The sequence below is a fragment of the Panthera onca genome, chromosome B1 (genome assembly GCF_046562875.1).
Source record: "Panthera onca isolate mPanOnc1 chromosome B1, mPanOnc1 haplotype 2, whole genome shotgun sequence".
Lineage (NCBI taxonomy): Eukaryota > Metazoa > Chordata > Mammalia > Carnivora > Felidae > Panthera > Panthera onca.
In genome coordinates, this window is record NC_138342.1 from 138,969,593 (window position 1) to 138,991,760 (window position 22,168).

A 22,168-nucleotide genomic window follows, 5' to 3' on the forward strand; every position below is an offset into this window, starting at 1 on the left:
ACAGAATAGAAAACCCAGGCATGAACCCAAACTATATGATCCATTAATCTTTGATAAAGAAGGGAAGAATATCCAATAAGAAAAATACGGTATCTTCAGCAAATCATATTGGGAAACTGGACAGCAACATTCAAAAGAATTAACCTGGAGCACTTTCTTATACCATATTCAAAAATATATTCAAACAGACTGAACCTAGGGGGCTCAGTCTGTTAAGCGTCCAACTTTGGCTCAGGTCATAATCTCAACACTTGGTGAGTTTGAGCTCTGCATTGGGCTCTCTGCTGTCAGCACAGAGCTTGCTTCAGATCCTCTGTCCCTCTCCCCTCCACGCCTCCCCTACTCACTCTCTCTCTAAAAATTAAATAAACACATTTAAAATATATATTGTAAAATGGATTTAAAGACCTATATGTGGCACCTGAAACAACAAAAATCCTAGAGGAGAACACAGACAGTAACCTCTTTGACATCAACCATAGCAACTTCTTTTTAGATATGTCTCCTGAAGCAAGGGAAACAAAAGCAAAAATAAATTATTGGGACTTTGTAAACATAAAAAGCTTTTACACAGTGAAGGAAGCACTCAACAAAACTAAAAGGCAACCTGTAGAATGGGAGAAATGTCATTTGCAAATGTCATTTTTGATAAAGAATATCCAAAATATATAAAGAACTTATAAAACTCAAACCCAAAAAAACAAATAATCCAGTTAAAAAATGGGCAGTAGACATGAATGGACATTTTTTTTTCCCCAAGAGGACATACAGATGGCCAACAAACATGAGAAAAGATGTTCAACATCACTCATCATCAGGGAAATGCAAATCAAAACTACAATGAGATATCATCTCACAACTGTCAGAATGTCTAAAATCAACAACACAGGAAACAACAGATGTTGGTGATGTAGAGAAAAATGGAACTCTCTTACACTGTTGGTGGGAATGCAAACTGGTGCAGCCACTCTGGAAAACAGTATGGAGTTTCCTCAAAAAGTTAAAAATAGAACTATCCTACCATCCAGTAAATACCTACTAGGTATTTACCCAAAGAATACAAAAAATACTAATTCAAATGGATACATGAACCTTCATGTTTATAGCAGCATTATCTACAATAACTAAATTATGAAAACAGCCCAAGTGTCCATCAATGGATGAATAGATAAAGAAGAGGTGATCTCTCTCTCTCTCTCTCTCTCTCTCTCTCTCTCTCTCTCTCTCTGTCTCTCTCTCTCTGTGTTGAGAGAAATGTTATGCTAAGTGAAGTAAGTCAGAGAAAGACAAATACCATATGATTTCACTCATGTGGAATCTAAGAAACAAAATAATAACCAAAGGAAAAAAAAAGGAAAACAACCCAAGAGATTCTTAACTATAGAGAACACATGGATGGTTACCAGAGGGGAGGTGGGTGACAGGATGGGTTAAGTTGGTGATGGGGATTAAAGAATGCACTTGTTTTGATGAGCACTGGGTGTGTATAGAATTGTTGAATCACTATATTGTACACCTGAAACAAATATTACACTGAGTGTTAACTAAGTAGAATTTAAATAGAAATTTAAAAAATAAAAATTATAAAATTTATTAATATATACTTCTTAAATATCTATAAACCCTCAATAAATTTAGAGAATAAATACAAAAATTTAAAAAAGTCCAAAATATTCGATTAGTGAAACAGAATTGATACAATTAGTGATATATTATTGACGCTATATCAACACTTGCTATATATCTATGGTACTGATAGGAACATAGAACAGGGTAGCATTAAATATCTTTTACTTTCTTATTCTTCAAAGATGAAATGAAACTTCATTTTTAAGACTTGTTAAAATTCTAATATAATGTCATAAAGCAAGAGACATTTTCTCATTATAATAGTTATATGTCCTTTTATTCTTTCTTTTCCTAACTGGAGTTTTAATTCCTTCTCATCAATGTTATTTCTGCCATTTCTGGTTTGCGTATTGTTAATCTCACAGAAGTGAGTTATAGAGATGATATACTAGGGAAATACTGTTTTGGATCTTAAATTGGGTGTGATTGATTAACTATAGTGGCTCATAAAATAAGTGCAATAGATGAATTCCTAAATTTGTTAACAATGAAACATGAGTGAAATAAATATATTTTGAATTATATATATTATCATATATTATAACATACATTGATGTATAATTATGCAGTGTATATAATCCTAAATATAAATAGATATAAGACTGTCCAAAGGTAGACTCTTTTTACTGACTTCACATTGCTTTCTATGAAATCACACTAAAGGCTGTAACAGTAGATCTATCTAGTTTAAAATTTTACAATGATATAAATATTTTTTTTTAATTTTTTTTAACATTTATTTATTTTTGAGACAGAGAGAGACAGAGCATGAATGGGGGAGGGTCAGAGAGAGGGAGACACAGAATCTGAAACAGGCTCCAGGCTCTGAGCTTTCAGCACAGAGCCTGACGTGGGGCTCAAACCCACGGACCGTGAGATCATGACCTGAGCCGAAGTCGGCCGCTTAACCGACTGAGCCACCCAGGCGCCCCTATATAAATATTTTGATAAAGCAATTATACTTTCTTTGAAGTATTGCGAGAATGTAAAATACTTCAACAACTGAAAATAAAAACAATATTACAAAAAATGGGCAAAAAATTTTGGACACTTCACAAAACAAAAGTTATGAATAGTACACAAATGAAAAAATTCTCAATGTCACCACCAGTCATCAAAAAAATATTAAAACTACAATAAATACCATTGTTCAGAATGACTAAAATAAAAATTAAGACCAGGGAACATAAAAAGTTGTCTTGAATGTAGAGTAGCTGCAAATTTTACATTATTGTTGAGAATATAAAATTGTGTATCATTAGAAGTTCTGGTGGTTTCTTTTTAAAGGAAAAGTATCCAACTTACAAACCAGCAATCCACTGCTAACACTTATTAACTATTAGCCCAAGGAAAATGAAAATATATAACCAAACATACTTGTACAAGAATGTTCAAAGACACTTTATTTATAAGAGTTACAACCAGGTTTCCATCAACAGAAAATATATAAAAAAACAAAAAAATTAAATGCTGTGATATATTCATATGGTAAAATATTACTCAGAAATGAAAGGGAATGTACTATTAAGAGACAATAACATAAGTCAATCTCAATACATTATTTTGAGTAAAACAAGTATTAAACAAATCTGCATATATAGTATGATCCCATTTACAAGGATTTTAGAACAGATAAAACTATACTATGGTGAATAATATCAGAGCACTGGTGGCCTCAGAAAGAATGAGGAAGGCAGCAGAGATTGACAGGAAGAGGCATAAGGCAACTTTCTTGGGGACAGATGATGATTTTCAATATCTTGATATAATTGTTTTTTATTATTATTTTAATATGAAATTTATTGTCAAATTGGTTTCCATACAACACCCAGTGCTCATACCAAAAGGTGCCCTTCTCAATGCCCATCACCCACTTTCCTTTGCCTCCTACCCCCCATCAACCTTCAGATTGTTCTCAGTTTTTAAGTCTTTTATGATTTGGCTCCCTCCCTCTCTAATTTTTCTTTTTTTTCTTTCCCCTCCCCCATGGTCTTCTGTTATGTTTCTCAGGATCCACATAAGAGTGAAAACATAGGGTATCTGTCTTTCTCTGTATGACTAATTTCACTTAGCATAATACACTCCAGTTCCATCTATGTTGCTGCAAATGGCATGATTTAATTCTTTTTCATTGCCATGTAGTATTCCATCGTATATATAAACCACAACTTATTTATCCATTCAAGAGTTGATGGACATTTAGGCCCTTTCCATAATTTGGCTATTGTTGAGAGTGGTCCTATAAACATTGGGGTACAAGTGCCCCTATGCATCAGCACTCCTGTTTCCCTTGGGTAAATTTCTAGCAGTGCTATTCCTGGGTCATAGGGTAGATCTATTTTTTTAATTTTTTTGAGGAACCTACACACTGTTTTCCAGAGCGGCTGCACCAGTTTGCATTCCCACCAACATTACAAGAGTTTCCCGTTTTTCCACATCCTCTCCAGCATCTATAGTCTCCTGATTTGTCCATTTTAGCCACTCTGACTGGCATAAGATGGTATCTCAGTGTGGTTTTTATTTGTGTTTCCCTGATGAGGAAACATCTTTTCATGTGCCCGTTGAGCCATCTTTTCATGTTGAGCATCTTTTCATGTGCCCGTTGGCCATCTGGATGTCTTCTTTAGAGAAGTGTCTATTCATGTCTTATGCCCATTTCTTCACTGGATTATTTGTTTTTCAGGTGTGGAGTTTGTGGAGTTCTTTATAGATATTGCATACTAGCCCTTTGTCTGATATGTCATTTGCAAATATCTTTTTCCATTCCGTTGGTTGCCTTTTAGTTTTGTTAATTGTTTCCTTTGCAGTGCAGAAGCTTTTTATCTTCATGAGGTCCCAATACTTCATTTTTGCTTTTAATTCCCTTTCCTTTGGAGATGTGTCAAGTAAGAAATTGCTGCAGCTGAGGTCAGAGAGTTTTTTTCCTGCTTTTTCCTCTAGGCTTTTGTTGGTTTTTCTTGTCTCACATTCAAGTCCTTCACCAATTTTGACTTTATTTTTGTGAATGGTGTAAGAAAGTGGTCTAGTTTCATCCTTCTGCATGTGGTTGTCCAGTTCTCCCAGCACCATTTGTTAAAGAGACTGTCTTTTTTCCTTTGGATATTCTTTCCTGCTTTGTCAAAGATTAGTTGACCATACTTTTGTGGGTCCAATTCTGGAGTCTCTATTCTATTCTACTGGTCTATGTGTTTGTTTTTGTGCCAATTCCATGCTGTCTTGATGATTACAGCTTTGTAGTAGAGGCTAAAGTCTGGGATTGTGATGCCTCCCACTTTGGTCGTCTTCTTCAATATTACTTTGGCTATTCAGGGTCGTTTGTGGTTTCCATACAAATTTTAGGATGGCTTGTTCTAGCTTCGAGAAGACTGCTGGTGCAATTTTGATTGGGATTGCATTGAATGTGTAGATAGCTTTGGGTGGTATTGACACTTTAACAATATTTATTATTCCAATCCATAAGCACGGAATGTATTTCCATTTCTTTGTATCTTTTTTCAATTTCCTTCATAAGCTTTCTATAGTTTTCAGCATACAGATCTTTTACATCTTTGGTTAGGTTTATTCCTAGGTATTTTATGCTTCTTGGTGCAGTTGTGAATGGGATCAGTTTCTTTATTTGTCTTTCCATTGCTTCATTATTAGTGTATAAGAATACAACTGATTTCTATACATTGATTTTGTATCCTGCGACTTTGCTGAATTCATGTATCAGTTCTAGCAGATGTTTGGTGGAGTCTATTGGGTTTTCATGTATAATATCATGTCATCTGCAAAAAGTGAAAGTTTGACTTCATCTTTGCCAATTTTGATGCCTTTGATTTCCTTGTGTTGTCTGATTGCTGATGCTAGAACTTCCAAAACTATGTTAAACAACAGTGGTGAGAGTGGACATCCCTGTCGTGTTCCTGATCTTAGGGGTAAAGCTCTCAGTTCTTCCCCATTGGGGATAATATTAGCTGTGGACTTTTCATAAGTGGTTTTTATGATGTTTAAGTATGTTCCCTCTATGCGGACAATCTTGAGGGTTCTTATTAAGAAAGGATGCTGAATTTTGTCAAATGCTTTTACTGCATCGATAGACAGGATCATATGGTTCTTATCTTTTCTTTTATTAATGTGATGTATCACACATGTGAATGTTGAACCAGCCCTGCAGCCCAAGAATGAATCCCACTTCATCATGGTGAATAATTCTTTTTATATGCTGTTGAATTCGATTTGCTACTATCTTATTGAGAATTTTTGCACCCATATTCATCAGGGATATTGGCCTGTGGTTCTCTTTTTTTGCTGGGTCTCTGTCTGGTTTGGGAATCAAAGTAATCCTGGTTTCATAGAATGAGTCTGGAAGTTTTCTTTCCCTTTCTATTTTTTGGAACACCTTGAGAAGGATAGGTATTATCTCTGCTTTAAATGTCTGGTAGAATTCCCCTGGGAGGCTATCTGGTCCTGGACTCTGATTTGTTGGGAGATTTTTGATAACTGATTCAATTTCTTTGCTGGTTATTGGTCTGTTCAAGTTTTTTATTTCTTCCTGTTTGAGTTTGGGAAGTGTGTGGGTGCTTACGAATTTGTCCATTTCTTCCAGGTTGTCCAGTTTGTTGGCATATAATTTTTCATAGTATTCCCTGATAATTGCTTGTATTTCTGAGGGATTGGTTGTAATAATTCCATTTTCATTCATGATTTTATCTATTTGGGTAATCTCCCTTTTATTTTTCAGAAGCCTGGCTAGAGGTTTATCAATTTTGTTTATTTTTTTCAAAAAACCAACTCTTGGTTTCATTGATTTGCTCTACTGTTTTTTTAGATTCTATATTGTTTATTTCTGCTCTGATCTTTATTATTTCTCTTCTTCACCTGGGTTTGGGGTGTCTTTGTTGTTCTGCTTCTATTTCCTTTAGGTGTGCTGTTAGATTTTGTATTTGGGATTTTTCTTGTTCCTTGACATAGGCCTAGATTGCAATGTATTTTCCTCTTAATACTGCCTTTGCTGCATACCAAAGCATTTGGATTGTTGTATTTTCATTTTCATTTGTTTCCACACAGTTTTTAATTTCTTCTCTAATTGTCTGGAAAACCCATTCATTCTTTAGTGGGTATTCTTTAACCTCCAAGCTTTTAGAGGTTTTCCAGACTTTTTCCTGTGGTTGATTTCAAGTTTCATAGCATTTTGGACTGAAAGTGTGCATGGTATGATCTCAATTTTTGTATACTTATGAAGGGCTGTTTTGTGACCCAGTATGTGATCTATCTTGGAGAATGTTCCATGTACACTTGAGAAGAAAGTATATTCTGTTGCTTTGGGATGCAGAGTTCTAAATATATCTGTCAAGTCCATCTAATCCAATGTATCATTCAGGGCCCTTGTTTATTGATCCTATGTCTAGATGATCTATCCATTGTTGTAAGTGGAATATTAAAGTCCCCTGCAATTACCACATTGTTATCAATAAGGTTGCTTATGTTTGTGAGTAATTGTTTTATATATTTGGGGCTCCCGTATTCAGTGTATAGACATTTATAATTGTTAGCTCTTCCTGATGGATAGACCCTGTAATTATTATATAATGTCCTTCTTCATCTCTTGTTACAGCCTTTAATTTAAAATCTAGTGTGTCTGATATAAGTATGGCTACTCCAGCTTTCTTTTGACTTCCAGTGGCATGAGAAATAATTCTCCATCCCCTCACTTTCAATCTGAAGGTGTCCTCAGGCCCAAAATGAGTCTCTTGTAGACAGCAAATAGATGGGTCTTGTTTTTTTTATCCATTCTGATACCCTATGTCTTTTGGTTGGAGCATTTAGTCCATTTACATTCAGTTTTATTATAGAAAGTTATGGGTTTAGAGTCATTGTGATGTTTGTAGGTTTCATGCTTGTAGTGATGTTTCTGGTCCTTTGTGGTCCTTGCAACATTTCACTCACAGAATCCCCCTTATGATCTCTTGTAGGGCTGGTTTAGTGGTGATGAATTCCTTCAGTTTTTGTTTGTTTGGCAAGACCTTTATCTCTCCTTCTATTCTAAATGACAGACTTGCTGGATAAAGGATTCTCAGCTGCATATTTTTTTCTGTTCATCACATTGAAGATTTCCTGACATTCCTTTCTGGCCTGCCAAGTTTCAGTAGATAGGTCTGCCACTACTCTTAAGGGTCTACCTTTGTAAGTTAGAGTTTGTTTATCCCTAGCTGCTTTCAGAATTCTCTCTTTATCCTTGTATTTTGCCAGTTTCACTATGATATGTCGTGCAGAAGATTGATTCAAGTTACGTCTGAAGGGAGTTCTCTGTGCCTCTTGGATTTCAATGCCTTTTTCCTTCCCCAGATCAGGGAAGTTCTCAGCTATGATTTGTTCAAGTACATCTTCAGCCCCTTTCTCTCTTCTTCTTCTTCTGGAATTCCTATGATACGGATATTGTTCCATTTGATTGCATCACTTAGTTCTCTAATTCTCCCCTTATACTACTGGATTTTTTATCTTTTTCTCAGATTTCTCTTTTTCCATAAATTTTATCTTCTAATTCACCTATTCTCTCCTCTGCTTCTTCAATCCATGCAATGGCCGCCTCCATTTTATTTTCCACCTCATTTATAGCATTTTTTAGTTCCTCATGACTATTTTTTAGTTCCTTGATCTCTGTAGCAATAGAGTCTCTGCTGTCCTCTATGCTTTTTTCAAGTCCAGCGATTAATTTTATGACTATTATTCTGAATTCTTGTTCTGTTATATTGTTTAAATCAGTTTTGATCAATTCGTTAGTTGTCGCTACTTCCTGGAGTTTCTTTTGAGGAGAATTCTTCCATTTCGTCATTTTGGGTAGTCCCTGTGGTAGCTCCAAACTGCAGGGCACTTCTCCTGTGCTGTCCAGAGTAACTGTGTTGGTGGGCGGGGCCGCAGGCAGACCCGATGTCTGTCCCCAGCCCACTGCTGGGGCCACAGTCAGCCTGGTGTGTACCTTATCTTCCCCTCTCCCAGGGGCAGGACTCACTGTGGAGTGGTGTGGCCCCTGTCTGGGCTACTTGCACACTGCCAGGCTTGTGGTGCTGCTCTGATGGGATAGGATATATTAGCCAGTGTGGATCCACAAGGTGAACAGGGGTGGGAGGGGCAGTCTTAGCTTGCTTTGCCTTTGGTGGTCCCTTGCAGGAGGGGACCTGCAGCACTGGGAGAGAGGCAGGCCCGTCAGAGGGATTGATCCACAGAAGCACAGTGCTAGGCGTTTGCAAGGTGCAAGAAAGTTCAGTGACGGGAACTGGTTCCCTTTGGAATTTCAGCTGGGGGATGTGAGAGGGAAATGGCACTTGCCAGTGCCTTTGTTCTCCCACCGAGCTCTCCTTCTGGGGCTCAACAACAGTCCCTCCCAGTCCTATTGCCCTCCCTGCTCTCCGAGAGCAGAGCTGTTGACTTTTAACATTCCAGATATTAAGTCCCACTGGCTGTCAGAACTCAGGGAGTCTGGTCCCTCTGCTTTTGCAAGCCAGACTCTGGGGCTCTGCCTTGCAGGGTGGGCTGCCCTTCCACCACCCCGGCTCCCTCCTGCCAGTCCCTGTAGCGTGCACCGCCTCTCTGCCCTTCCAACCCTCTTCCGTGGGTCTCTTGTCTATGCTTGGCTCTGGAGAGTCCGTTCTGCTAGTCTTCTGGCATTTTTCTGGGTTATTTAGGCAGATGTGGATGGAATCTAAGTGATCAGCAGGATGAAGTGAGCCCATTGGCCTCCTATGCCACCATCTTCCCCGAAATAATTGTGTTTTGAATTTTTTAATGTTTATTTTTGAGAGAAAGAGTTGAGTGGCAGAGAGAAAGGCAGACAGAGGATCTGAAGGGGGCTCTGTTACAGGGCTTAAACCCACGAATGGGACATCATGACCTGAGTCGAAGTCTGACGCTCAACTGTCTGAGCCACCCAGGTGCCCCATGTATTTTGGTATTTATTGCAGATGTGCACACATTTGTCAAAATTCAAAGAATAAAAACATAAGAGCAGACCTTTCCATTGTGTATAAAATGTCATCTCAAAAGAAAAAAAATCTCTAAATAAATATTTAACTCTAATTAATGATATGTACTAAAGTATTTAAGACAGAAAAGTGTACTGTCTATAATTTGAAATAAATAAAAAATATGGTAGATTAATAAATTAAAAGAGGAATGGAGATACACACAAACATATACACATATATGTGAAAATCAAGCATAAGAAAATATTTGTCTAGGTTTTGGTTACATGAACATTCACTGTAAAGCTCATTCAAATTTGCTGTATATTTAAAATTTAAAAGAAATAAAATATAAATTTGAAAGAAATACAATATAAGCGATTAAACCTTTACACACTTAAGAGAATGTTTACATCACTTCAAATAATAGATTTTAAAATTTTATGTTATATTTGTTTACTTATTTGAATATCGTCAGAACACTCGTTTTTGTGACATCTTTATAAAAGATTTATATAAATCTAAATGGCAAAATATCCAGCAGAAGGTTGATAGTGGAGGAGGGGTGCACAGGTGTGGTGCCAAGAGGAATATGGGCACTCTGAACTTGGGCTCACTTTGGTTGTTAACCTAAAACTGCACTGAAAATAGTAGTAAGCATAACATATAGAGTTACTGAATCACTATGTTGTACACCTGAAACTAAGATAACATTGCATGTCAACTATACTCAAATAAAAAAAAAAATTAAAAAGAAATTACCTTGGAAAAACAAATTTTAAAAAAGCCTGTTAAGAAAATTGAGAAAGACTAAAAGAGGCAAAAACAAAACCACATTGCCAGGATTTCTGATAGAATATATAAGCAAACTTCTGACAGAATGTTTAATACTTTTAATGTTTATTATTTATTTTTGAGAGAGACAGAGACAGAGCATGAGCGGGGAAGAGAGAGAGAGAGAGAGGGCGACACAGAATCCAAAGCAGGCTCCAGGCTCTGAGCTGTTAGCACAGAGCCTGACACGGGGCTCAAGCCCACGAACCTTGAGACTATGACCTGAGCTGAAGTCTGACCGTTAACCAACTGAGCCACCCAGAAGCCCCTGACAGAATGTTTAAAATAGAATTTTTATGTTGTCAAATATCTCTACCAATTGTTAGTGTAATGACTGACAACCCCATCTCTGAATGGGCTGTTTGTTTACCCCACACAACTGATAAACTCACAATCACTTTCAGACAGCCTGGTGACTAGTTCAACAACTTAACTAAGCATGTTTTTTCTAGTGCCTAGCCCAGCAAATATGCTGTAGACTACTAAATTTCCTGTAGACTACTCTCTATGAAGCAAACTTGGCACTGGCTCTCCCTGAGGGCCAGTTCCCTTGCTATATATTAAATAAGGTCTTTTATTGTATTTTCAACCCACTCATTTGAGAGGTTTACTTCACCAATGATCACAGGCATACCAGCAAGTGTATTTAAGAACTTAATTTGAAGCATTTTGTTCAGCAGCTACTTAATAAATGTGTGTTGATATAATGAGTGAATGCATATTTTTGCTGATGAAAACCTGGACTTGAGTGTTAAAGGAAAAGAAAACTGTTTTGGAAGTTGGAAAATCTGGATTCTAATATTAGCCAAGCAACACCCACCTGTGTGATCCTCAACAAAGAAATTTTCCTCTCAGGTCCTTGGTTTTATATATATTTTTAAATGGATTGAATATTTTCTACTATTTTGTGGCTCTAAAAACCTAACTCTCAGCTCATACATAGGGAACTGATGCCTGAAATAAACAGTGAGTAATATTAGTTAAAAGTAATACCACACACTCATTTGTGGTTCATATACCATAGGGTGTTTATCTTTTAAACATGCTGAATATCAAGCTCATGAATCAGGATATTTCCTTTCATTTATAATACAGAGGTGTGGTAATTGAATTCACAATAGAATTTTAATAATTGAAGATGTACAAAACAACTTATAATTAATTTACACATTAAAGTGGTGAATGCAAATGCTATCATGCAATATATTAATATTAATGATCAGATAAAGGCATTTCTACTTCATTCACCTTTAACTCACGACCTGTTAACTCACAATCCTTTTTCCTACATCTACAGTGTAGCATATCCACATTGAACCCTGTTATAAAAAACATACCTATATTTTATTTTTTGAATATAAAGTAGCATAATGTGCTTAATTAGCAAATAATAAGGATGTGTTAATAGGTGGATTTTCTATCAAGCTAATATGATGTAGTACTCTCCTCGCCACAGAAATGGTGAGAAAAGACAACCAGATCTAAACATAAGAAGGCTTTGGAAGTCAACCTAAAGAAAATGAACAGTAATGACAAACTTATTTCATTGTACGTAGGTCCTAATATTTTGGTATTTGTTGATTAGTAAACGAATCAATGATTGTTAGAAAAACAGGGGTAAAACCATTTTTTAACTATCAGGATAATTTTTCAAATCATTGCATTGGAGGAAGCACTGTGACTCAAATCACATGAAAATCCATATTGGGATGGTAGAAAACATGATATGTGCCCAAGGCTGATACATAAGTAGTTTTCTGGAATTCTCACAAGCTTGGCTTTAATGTACTATATAAATTTGACTTTATTTGCCTACTTTGTTATACTTTGTGAATAGATGTAAATAGAATGCTAAAACATCATATTTTTAACGTTTCAAAACTTTAAATCTTCAATGCAAAGTAGCTCCAGTCTTTCAAGTTATAGCTACTTTTAAAGGTTTACAAAAAATAGTTTAATGTAGAGTCAGAGAACTGTAAAGGAGCATCCTGTTTTGCATACCACCTTACACATCTATAATAACAGTACTGCTTTGAGAATTCATTCTTGAAGGGATAAAATGACAATTTTCTGTAGCAGGTCTTCACCTTGAGAATTTTAAAAGTTAGATATATCCCTTTCTTGACTTAGTTTAGTAGGCAGAATGATTAAGTCCACTGCATGCCAATTTTCCCCAGTTTATCAAATATACCCTGGTTTGATGGAACAAATATGCAAGCAACACATCCAAAGGTGAGAAAACTATTTCTCTCCCCTTAGAGTTCCAGAAAGGACAAAGTTAACCAGGTGAAAGGTAAGACGATCCTATAACCACATACTGGGTGTTCACATCAACTTGGAAACACACACAGAATTAATTTTGGCTTTAGATATACCTGATGGCAATTCTAACTTCCTGTTAAATGTGGTGCTCTCCATATGCATTGAGAGAAAATCTTCCATGGCCCCTCATGTACTGAGGCCTCATGTACAGAGACACTGAGCCATTTGCTCTGGACTATCTTGCCAGGGATACTTGGATAGAAAACTGTCTTGAAACATAGAGATAACATCTCTCACTGGAGCAAAGAGAAAGTGTATTTATAGCCTTAGAAGAGTTTGTATGTCCATTCACAGAGAAGGGCAGGAATACTTGCCGTCAGAGTAATAAAGGTCATGTTTTTCTCTGATACAAAGAAAAGGCAGGCTTATGGGCCATACAATAGACATGGTGTCCTTCAACTCACATATCTTCTCATGTAGCATTCTCTGTGATATGTGCTCGTTTAACCTGGTCCGGGAACTAGCTCAGTTAATACTGGAATTTCATTTCTCAGAAATAAAATTCCAAAAATATTCTTATTTTTCAAACATAATTTACTTGACTAGAAAAAATCTGTGACTTATTAATAATATTCGGCCATTATGATGTATATGGCATAAATAGTTCGATTTATATATTACTTAGTGCAGTCTTTAATATTTAGTTGATTATTTGACCAGTACTCCCTCACTCCCTTCATTGCCACCATTTGTTGCTCTTATCTACTGTGCTGATTTGCTTTCTGACCTCTGCAGAATATATTAACATTTTAAGATCCTTCTGTTGAACATGCTACAAGCAGTCAGATATTTCAGATGGAATGGAACAATTTTTCCTCAGTCAGGAAATAATGCTGCCGGGTTTGCCTGAAGGTTTCCAGCCTCTAAGCAGTCATGGTTTTGATGAGCTGTTTAATGTTTGTCTCCTGCCCTAGAGTTCTCTCCTACTACTCTCACCAATCCACAGCTACTATTCTTTAATACCAAAGAAAAAACTCATCTCCCACAAATGACATCTTTGAAGTATTCTGTAAAATGGTGCATAGCAACACTCTATGGATGTATTAAATTATGCTAACTCTGTCCATTTATATAGTAACTACTCTCATAGACAAACATTTTGATTTAGAAGGTAAAGGAATCATAAACCCCTTTTGGTTTGCAGGAGTAGTTCTGTACCATTAAGTTGGACATAGCATTCTCTGGTCACATAAAGATGTAAGAATTTTAAGGTCTTTAAGTGGCACCACTAGGTATACTCAAAGAACACTCCTGTTGTCCTCATAAGGTCTTCCTTCAAGCCTGACTTTGATTATTAGTAGCAGCAAATGATGCAGCAATGTGATCAGCGCTATAGGTAAGAAAAGGGATGTAAGGTATAGTTCTGTTCCTAACAGGATTTACAACCAACCAATTAGAGTATATGACAATATGCTAAAATATTAGGACACACATGTTAAGGGCTGTAAATACAATAGGAAATTATACTATGATGGGAAATTATGACCCAGAAAGAAGTAGCGACAAGAAAGAAATAGAGAAAAGAGAGTAAGAAAAATCCAAAGAATGGAAATAAAATAAGAAACCAGGATGGTACAGACAAAGGAACCCAGGATTTCTGATTAGGTGATAAGAGTTTAAGTTCTAGTTCTGTCCTTATTGGTGAGGATAGGCTATGGTCATGCTGATAACAAACAACTCTCAAATCTCAGTGGTTTAAAATGAAAGTGTTTTGTTTTATTTTGTTTTTTCTCTCTTTCATTTTACCTTTCAAGACAATCACTAATTACCTGGGTGTTTTACTCCTCCTAGTTATTTAGATACTTGGGATGATTAAGCAACCACTACCTTGAACAGATGCTGTTTGTAATGCTAGAGGAAAAAGAGAGTTCAGGAACATTTTGTAAGTGTAGTCAAATGTTCAGTCCAGATGCATTCCATGGCACTTCTATTAACTCATTGGCCAGAACTACACACACAGTCCCATCCAACGACAGAGGGATATAATATCCTACCTTCCTACAATGTGATCAGAATGTGGGGAGAATAGGAAATATATGGCACATAGGTCAAATTACTATAAAAAGTTCTCATTGTGTACTCTGCATTATTTAGTCTCTGTGTATTCAATCCTAAATCCTTTCTCCTAAATTTCTAGGTATGTGACAGTAAAAATTACTATACATTTGTGAATCTAATTTCCTCATCTAAGAAATAATAAAATTCCTTACTGCATATGAATATTCATAATTAAATGACCTAATGTATGGAATAAAGCTACTGAATCCTTACATTTGATGTTTCATAAATGCCTGTTGGATAACACAGCAGTTAAAAACACATGATCAGCTCCTTCAGACATACTGTGGACTATAATTAGAATTTCTATAATTAACATGATGAATTTATATGGTATTCATTTTTATCTTGAGACACAGACATAGGTTTTCAATCATATTTATGTGTACATATAGTTATAAATGATAAAAAATATGTACATATATATTTATATTTCTATCTACAATGTATTTCTATGTAATCTGACAAATAAGTCACATTTCACTTTTTCTCCCTAACGAGGATTCATTATACAGTTGGCACACAAACATTTGGTAAACATGAGTCCTAAACATAATATTTGTTTAGACTCAAAGTACTGACATCTTTCTGGGGAAAATGTGGAAAATAGCTAATTATATCTCAAGATCTATTTTATCTATTATTTATTTTATAGTTTTTTAGTCAATAAATATATTCAATACAGTGGAGCCTAAACCAAATAGAAAATCTTCTCGTGTATTCCCTAAGTCTTACAGAAATATAGACATTTATATTCTTTGTGATTTAAATAAAACCATTTTTATTTACAATAAATAATAACAAATAATAGGAAATAAATAATAGTAAATTAATTCATGTATGTTAAAATAATCTATTTTAAACATTTTATTAAGTATTTCTCTGTTGATCTTACTATGATAAATTAATAGAAAAATCATACCTAATTTATTAATAATTATAATAAACTATATAATATAATTATATATACCATATAATATATGATTTCAGCCTTATTCTAGTCAGCAGGTGGAATCATTCATTCCATACATATTTATTAAATGTTGGTCATGTGCCAAATACAATTTTAGGTGCTGTAGGATAGCAAGATGAATAGTGGCTCACATCATGATGGAAGGGAACAATCCAATAAACTAATAAATAAGTCAAATATACACATACACATATAAAACATATATTTCTCATATAAATATATATGACAAATGGTGATAAGTTCTATAGATGAAAATGTATTTTAAAAGGAGAGATAGAAAATGTCTGTGACTGTAACAGTTTTTAATTATGGTTTGTGAAAGCCTTACCACTAACGTTGCAACTAAGCATAACTGAAATGGGAATCAGTGGAAAAAGGATGGCAGGGCATTTCTGGAATCCAAATAATAATTGATTCAAACAGAAATAAAGGCAGGGTGCCTGGGTGGCTTAGTCGGTTGAGCATATGACTCTTGATCTCAGCTCAGGTCTTGATCTCAGGGTCGAGTTCAAGCCCCATGTTGGAGCCTACTTTATATAGATAGATAGATAGATAGATAGATAGATAGATAGATAGATAGACAGACTATAATGAGCTTAATCCTCAAGGTCTTGGGGAAATAAAGACCTTGTATTCCCTGTGGTTGGGTAGGGGTGTTGCTAGTGAGTGGAAAGTACTTGGTGGGGTTTTGGCAGGGACTGGCACAACCTAGGATATTCTTTACTTTTGTCAAGATACACACTTTCACACACACATTCACGAAATCCTTTTATAACTTAATTTTACCTCTGTCCAAAATTGTTGGAAAGTTAGGTATTACTAATATTCTCTGCCATTTTGTTTTTAAATAACAGTAATAATATATTATCTGTAACTATTCAGAGGTAAGACCCATAGAGATGGAAAAGACTGAGAGGTAACTTTGATCATTTGGAGTGATTATCTGTGTTTCTAAAACAGGCTTGACTCACTGTGTTGTTTCTTTTCTTTAAAGGTTTAAATCTCATGGCAATACATGATAAATAATTTATCTTCAATATCCACATTTAATTCAAAATGGTTTATAAAAGTACACTGACACATAAAAACCTGTGGTATTATATTTAGCAGAAGAACAATAAAAACAGCATAGCCATGCATTCTGCTGATCATTTCTCTGCCATGGAGTCAATTAAACAGTATCAATTATACTCATGGCACCAGAATGAAAAGATTAGAAAGGCATAGTTTCCGACCTCAAAACATATAACTCAGGGGAGACAAACGGAAAGATTAAATAATTACTAGTATGTAACAAAATAAGCCATACATTGCATTAATAATGTTTTCAGAATATTCATAAAGCAGTTATTATTTCTAAAAATTGGAGTAGGATGAAACTGACAGTCTGTGAGGTAGGGAACACAAATGATAATTGAAAGGTAGCAGAACAGGTCCAATTCTCCAGCTGCATTTACCTAGAAACTTATTTCCTTTCACACATGAATAAATTTCAACAATGATTTTTGACATTGAAGTATATTTTCATATTTTACTTATTTTATTTCTTTTCTGGCTATCAAGCTTATACTTCACATTACCCTGGTCAGTTAATATGTTTAATAAATGTATGCATTCATTGAATCCCTTAATGTTTCTATAAAATTGATTTTTCATATATAAAATTAAACTGGTACATCTTTATAAGATTGTTTGGAGATTAAATAAAATATGACATTTAAGAGCTTACCCTATGGTCTGGCACATAAAAATCCAAGTAAAAGTAACCTATTTTATCAAAACGCTGTAATATTATGAAAGAATTTTTAGCAAAAATATATGCATGAAAACATACATGTATTTATACAACACAGGTTTGAACTGGGTGGGTCCACTTATACATGATGTTTTAAATAAATGTAGTACAGTAGTATAAATGTAAATTTTCTTTTCCTTCTAATTTTTAAAAATGTTTTTTTCTCTAGCTAACTTTATTGTGAGAATATAGCATATAATACATATACAATACAAAATCTGTGTTAATCAACTGTTTATATTATCAGTCAACAGTAGCCTATTAGTATTTAAGATTTGAGGTAGTCAAAAGTTATGCTTAGATTTTTGACTATGCAGGGGTCAGTGCCCCTAACCCCATGTTAAATAACCCCATGTTGTTCAAGGGTCAACTGTACTTATATTTATTTCAAGTGTTTCTTTTAAGACAAGTAACATAAGAAATTTTAAAATATATATTTTCTCCCATAATTATTATTATTATCTGCTTTCTATTAAGACCAAAATGTATTGATTTGATTTGATTTAATCTAATTCGATTAAATTAATTTGATTGGATGAAACTGCTTTAGCATAATGATCTGTTATTAAAATAAAAGCACTAGCTTAATTAATATAAGTATAATATAATTAATATAATTAATTAATTAACATAAGTAATCTATATAATTTATAGTATGTCTAAATATCAGCTTATTTTATGTTTGAAAATATTTAACATAAGGAAGTGATGTATTTGCCCAATATAAAATAACATGAATTTTATGAAATTAAAATGTCTAATGATTTCTACAAATTCTAATTCTTTGTCAACCTATATATCTCCAGATGGAATAGATATCCTTTTTTATTTACTTTTATCGCTAATTAAAAAACATAACACTTATGTTTAGTTTAAAAAGTCCTAAACTTAATATGGAAATGACAGAAACTATCTGATTGATTAGGTTAACAGATTTACTTATTTTTATAAATCCATTACTATGGCTTAATGTAAATTTTAATGATTATTTTTTCAATAAACCATCTCTATATTTTGTCCAGAAATATTTAATTCCCCAAATTATAAATTTCTAAATTAGTCATTTCTCATTTTTAAATGTGCATTTTTATATGGAAATTTTATTCTGAAGGCATATACTGACATAAGTGCTCCTGAGTGAATAATAAAGCAGACACCTAGTAGTTTAGTTCATAATTGGTAGGCATTGTGTGCAAATTCAGAGTGGTGACTGTACCTTGTGTCGCAATCTTATTAGAGGTTGGTAGGATTTAAGGCCATATCCTGCTTCTTTGGTTGGCCTTCCTTCTGACTCCAGAAAAATGAATCCAAGAACCAAAACAGCTGACCAGCACTTAAACATTCTTATTGCTTTCCACCTGTGAAAATTAGCATTGCAAGTAATCAGAAAATGCATTATATATTTAAAAAATGCATCAAGAAATATTCAATAGTGCATAGAAATCTCCACAGATCTAATCAATACTTGTAGGCAACTGTCAACTGAATCCATAACAGGTAAGCCTCTCCAATTAAAGATTAGGATCCCCTTCATCGTAACAAACAGTTTGTTAAAAAATTTCTCACTCGTACAGCTTTACACAACATTACATACATAGAAATATAGAAGCCAATCAAAATGTATTGAGGAAAAAAATAATTAAAATCAAGTTGAAAGAAAATGAAAATGAAAAAAAAAAAAAACCCAACTTTAAACCATGGTTAATTTTCTAAGCATGTGTATAGAGTACAATTATCAACATACTTATAAATCTTGAACTCCTCTTTGAGTACATTTGATGAATATCACTTAACTAAAATAATTCACTAGTAAAGACTGCTGACAGTTTGATAAGGCAGTCTTCTATGGTAGGCACTTAATAAACTGAGGTACAACAACAATTAGGCAGACAGTTATATTGAGTTGTGAGTGCATTTTTCCAACACTATCACAAAGAATATTTTCAAAAAATTTCTTCATAAGTGCTTTAAACTCAAAACTATACGAGTCTTTCCACTTCTCTGTGTCTTTGGACACACAAAAGAAATTGTAAAATGGCATAAACTTATTATCATATAACTCTAAGCCCTCTTCCTAACCAACAAATCAATGCTTTGAATTAAATTATATTTCTTTTTATCATTTTCACCAACATATATTTGCACCTAATGTGCCCCCCCCAAAAAAAAAGAGCTCTTTCTGCTCCTGCCTAATCCATACTGTACATCTGACTTCTTGAGAAACTTAACCAAGTATTTAACCATGCTGGTTACTGTTTTCTAAACTGCCCACCCAATTATTAACGTCCATCTTTAAAGATGCTCAAATCTTAAGGTTTTTTAAGATTTTTTAAAGATCATTTTTCTCTTCTACTTTTTGAATTTTCTGAAAGAGTTGTGTATCTCATTCTAGCTAACTTCTGAACCGAGTCCATGCAAGCATTTCTATCACCCTATCCAAGTAACATTTCTTTTTTTCAAGAAATGGTCACTTTACCTGGAATTTTATGACACCCCTGACTTCCATTTCTGTAAATTTCTGTAAAGAAAACTCCTTCTCAGCCCTTTTGCAAGTTCATCCCACTCCTTTGCTTCACTCTTTAATATTATAGTTTATCAAATTTTTGTTGTTAGCCACTTACCTACTCTATTCATGCAGCCAAACATTCAACAACATCTGTGGTTTTAATTACATCTACCTCCTGCTTTTTGAAACTTACCTTAGACCACTTTGCTTCTACTGAACAGCTACATTAGTACCTGTTTTCACTAACCAAAAGAAATGCGAAGGCGATTTTTGCTTTCACAAAACAAAAAGGTGAAAGGGGTTAACAGTATTGAGCATTTGTTTTGCAGTCAGCCCTTAAGGAAGCAGAGCGCTTCAGGAGCATGGAGCAGAGACAATGGCCCAACCAAGCTCCTTCCCAGGCACCTACATTCAACATGTCAGCACCAAGCCACCAGAGCTTTGAACTGTGTCTGTGAGCGCCCATGCTTTATCTTGATTTATTTTGTGCATCTGTGAGCAAGATGTCTCCTAAGGTATCAGAAAAGACTAAGAGGGTTTTTTGGGGGGTCTGAGAACATTCAAAAATTTTTCAGTATAAATTAATGACAATTCCTTCTTCATTTTACGCTTTTTGGCTTATGAAAGTTTTTATAGAAAGGCTATACTTACAGATAGCAGGGGAAACCTTTATATTATTGCTTCTCATCCAATCTCCAGATTGGCATAGTTAGCCTACTTAACAACTCCACCTTTATGTTTCAAAAACAGTTTATAGTATACAAACCCCACATAAAGTCATGCTTTCCCAGATTTCCACTCATTTATTTACTCAAGCCAGAGACAAAGGAGACAGATTTGTCTCCTTTACCTTTCATATCAAACCCACCCTTAAATTCTGTTAGTTCTACCTTCAAACTATATATCCCAAATATTAGTTTCTTTCCAGTCTACTGTCACAACCCTAGTTCAATTATCAGCACCACTTGTCCCCTAAATTGCCTCAATCACATCCTCAGTGGCCATCCACATTTATGCACATACACCTTGAATTATTCCCTACCCAATAGCCTGAGTGATCATGTCAAAAGCAAATATCATGATGTAATTGCCCTTGTTAATAACTTTAAGATATACTCATTTACCCTTGAAATAAAAACCAAAATCCCTGAAATAATCTATAAGTCTAGGCTGTGCATATCTTTCTCTTCCTCCAAAGAACTGCTCTCCAGCCACACTGAACTTACTTGGTCCATTCTCACTATAAGACTTTCATACAGTATTTCCACCATTTGAAATTCACCTCTCCCCACCCCCATTTATCACCCAAAGGCCTTCACATATCAAACATATTCCTTAAGGGTTGTCCTCATCACACCAAGCCTGAATTGCATTTCTTAACTAGTCATTCTCATAGATCAGTTCCCCTTCATTTCAGAGCAACCATTTGTAATTAGACATCATTAATGTGATAATTTGAATAATGTTGGTCTTCTTCACTGCATTATATAATTATCATCTCCTTCAAAGTTCATGAATGCAGGGATCTGGGTTGTTGTTTTTTTTCTTTTTAGCATTATATCATCTGGGACTGGCAAATTGTCTGGTACCTACTAGACACTCAATAAATGAATGCATAAATGAATGTCATCCTGCATTCAATAGTAAAAAACAGAGTGTGTTTTTTGCATTTTGATGAAATTGAATGCAATTCCTATTTCACTACCACTACAAAATGTCTGAAAACTAACCCAGAAAACTAAATAATTTCATTTGCAATCCATCCCTTTGCTGTCATTTTGATGTATAGTCTAATCCTTCTCTCAGAGGTAAATATTTGTTTATAAGACAACTGGATGGAATATTTTAAATCCAAGATAGAGCCCAAGAATAAAGCAAATAGTACCAACTGAGCTGAAGGGATATTTTCTAAGGGTTCTGAATACTATTTTACTCTGTTGTCAAACAGGAGAGGGAGAAAAGAGGTATGATCACAACCTTGTCCCCCCATGATGGGGTAAAGGTGAAGTCATAAATTTCTTAAGCTGAACATTTAAGGGTTTCTCTTTTTCTTCCTCTCTCTCTCTTTTAATGTTTATTTACTTTTGAGAAATCGAGAGAGACACAGAGCA

The 22,168-nt window shown here is 34.7% G+C and overlaps 1 protein-coding gene across 2 annotated transcripts in view; it reads right to left on the reverse strand.

Moving 5' to 3' along the window:
- Positions 1 to 22,168, reverse strand: part of FSTL5 (follistatin like 5) — a 768,631-nt gene that overhangs the window by 699,548 nt on the left and 46,915 nt on the right. For both annotated transcript variants that reach the window (XM_060653856.3, XM_060653855.3), the window contains exon 2: positions 18,768 to 18,909. In XM_060653856.3, coding sequence (XP_060509839.2) covers positions 18,768 to 18,893 — 126 coding nt within the window. In that variant the 5' untranslated portion in view covers positions 18,894 to 18,909. The remainder of the gene's footprint in view (positions 1 to 18,767; positions 18,910 to 22,168) is intronic.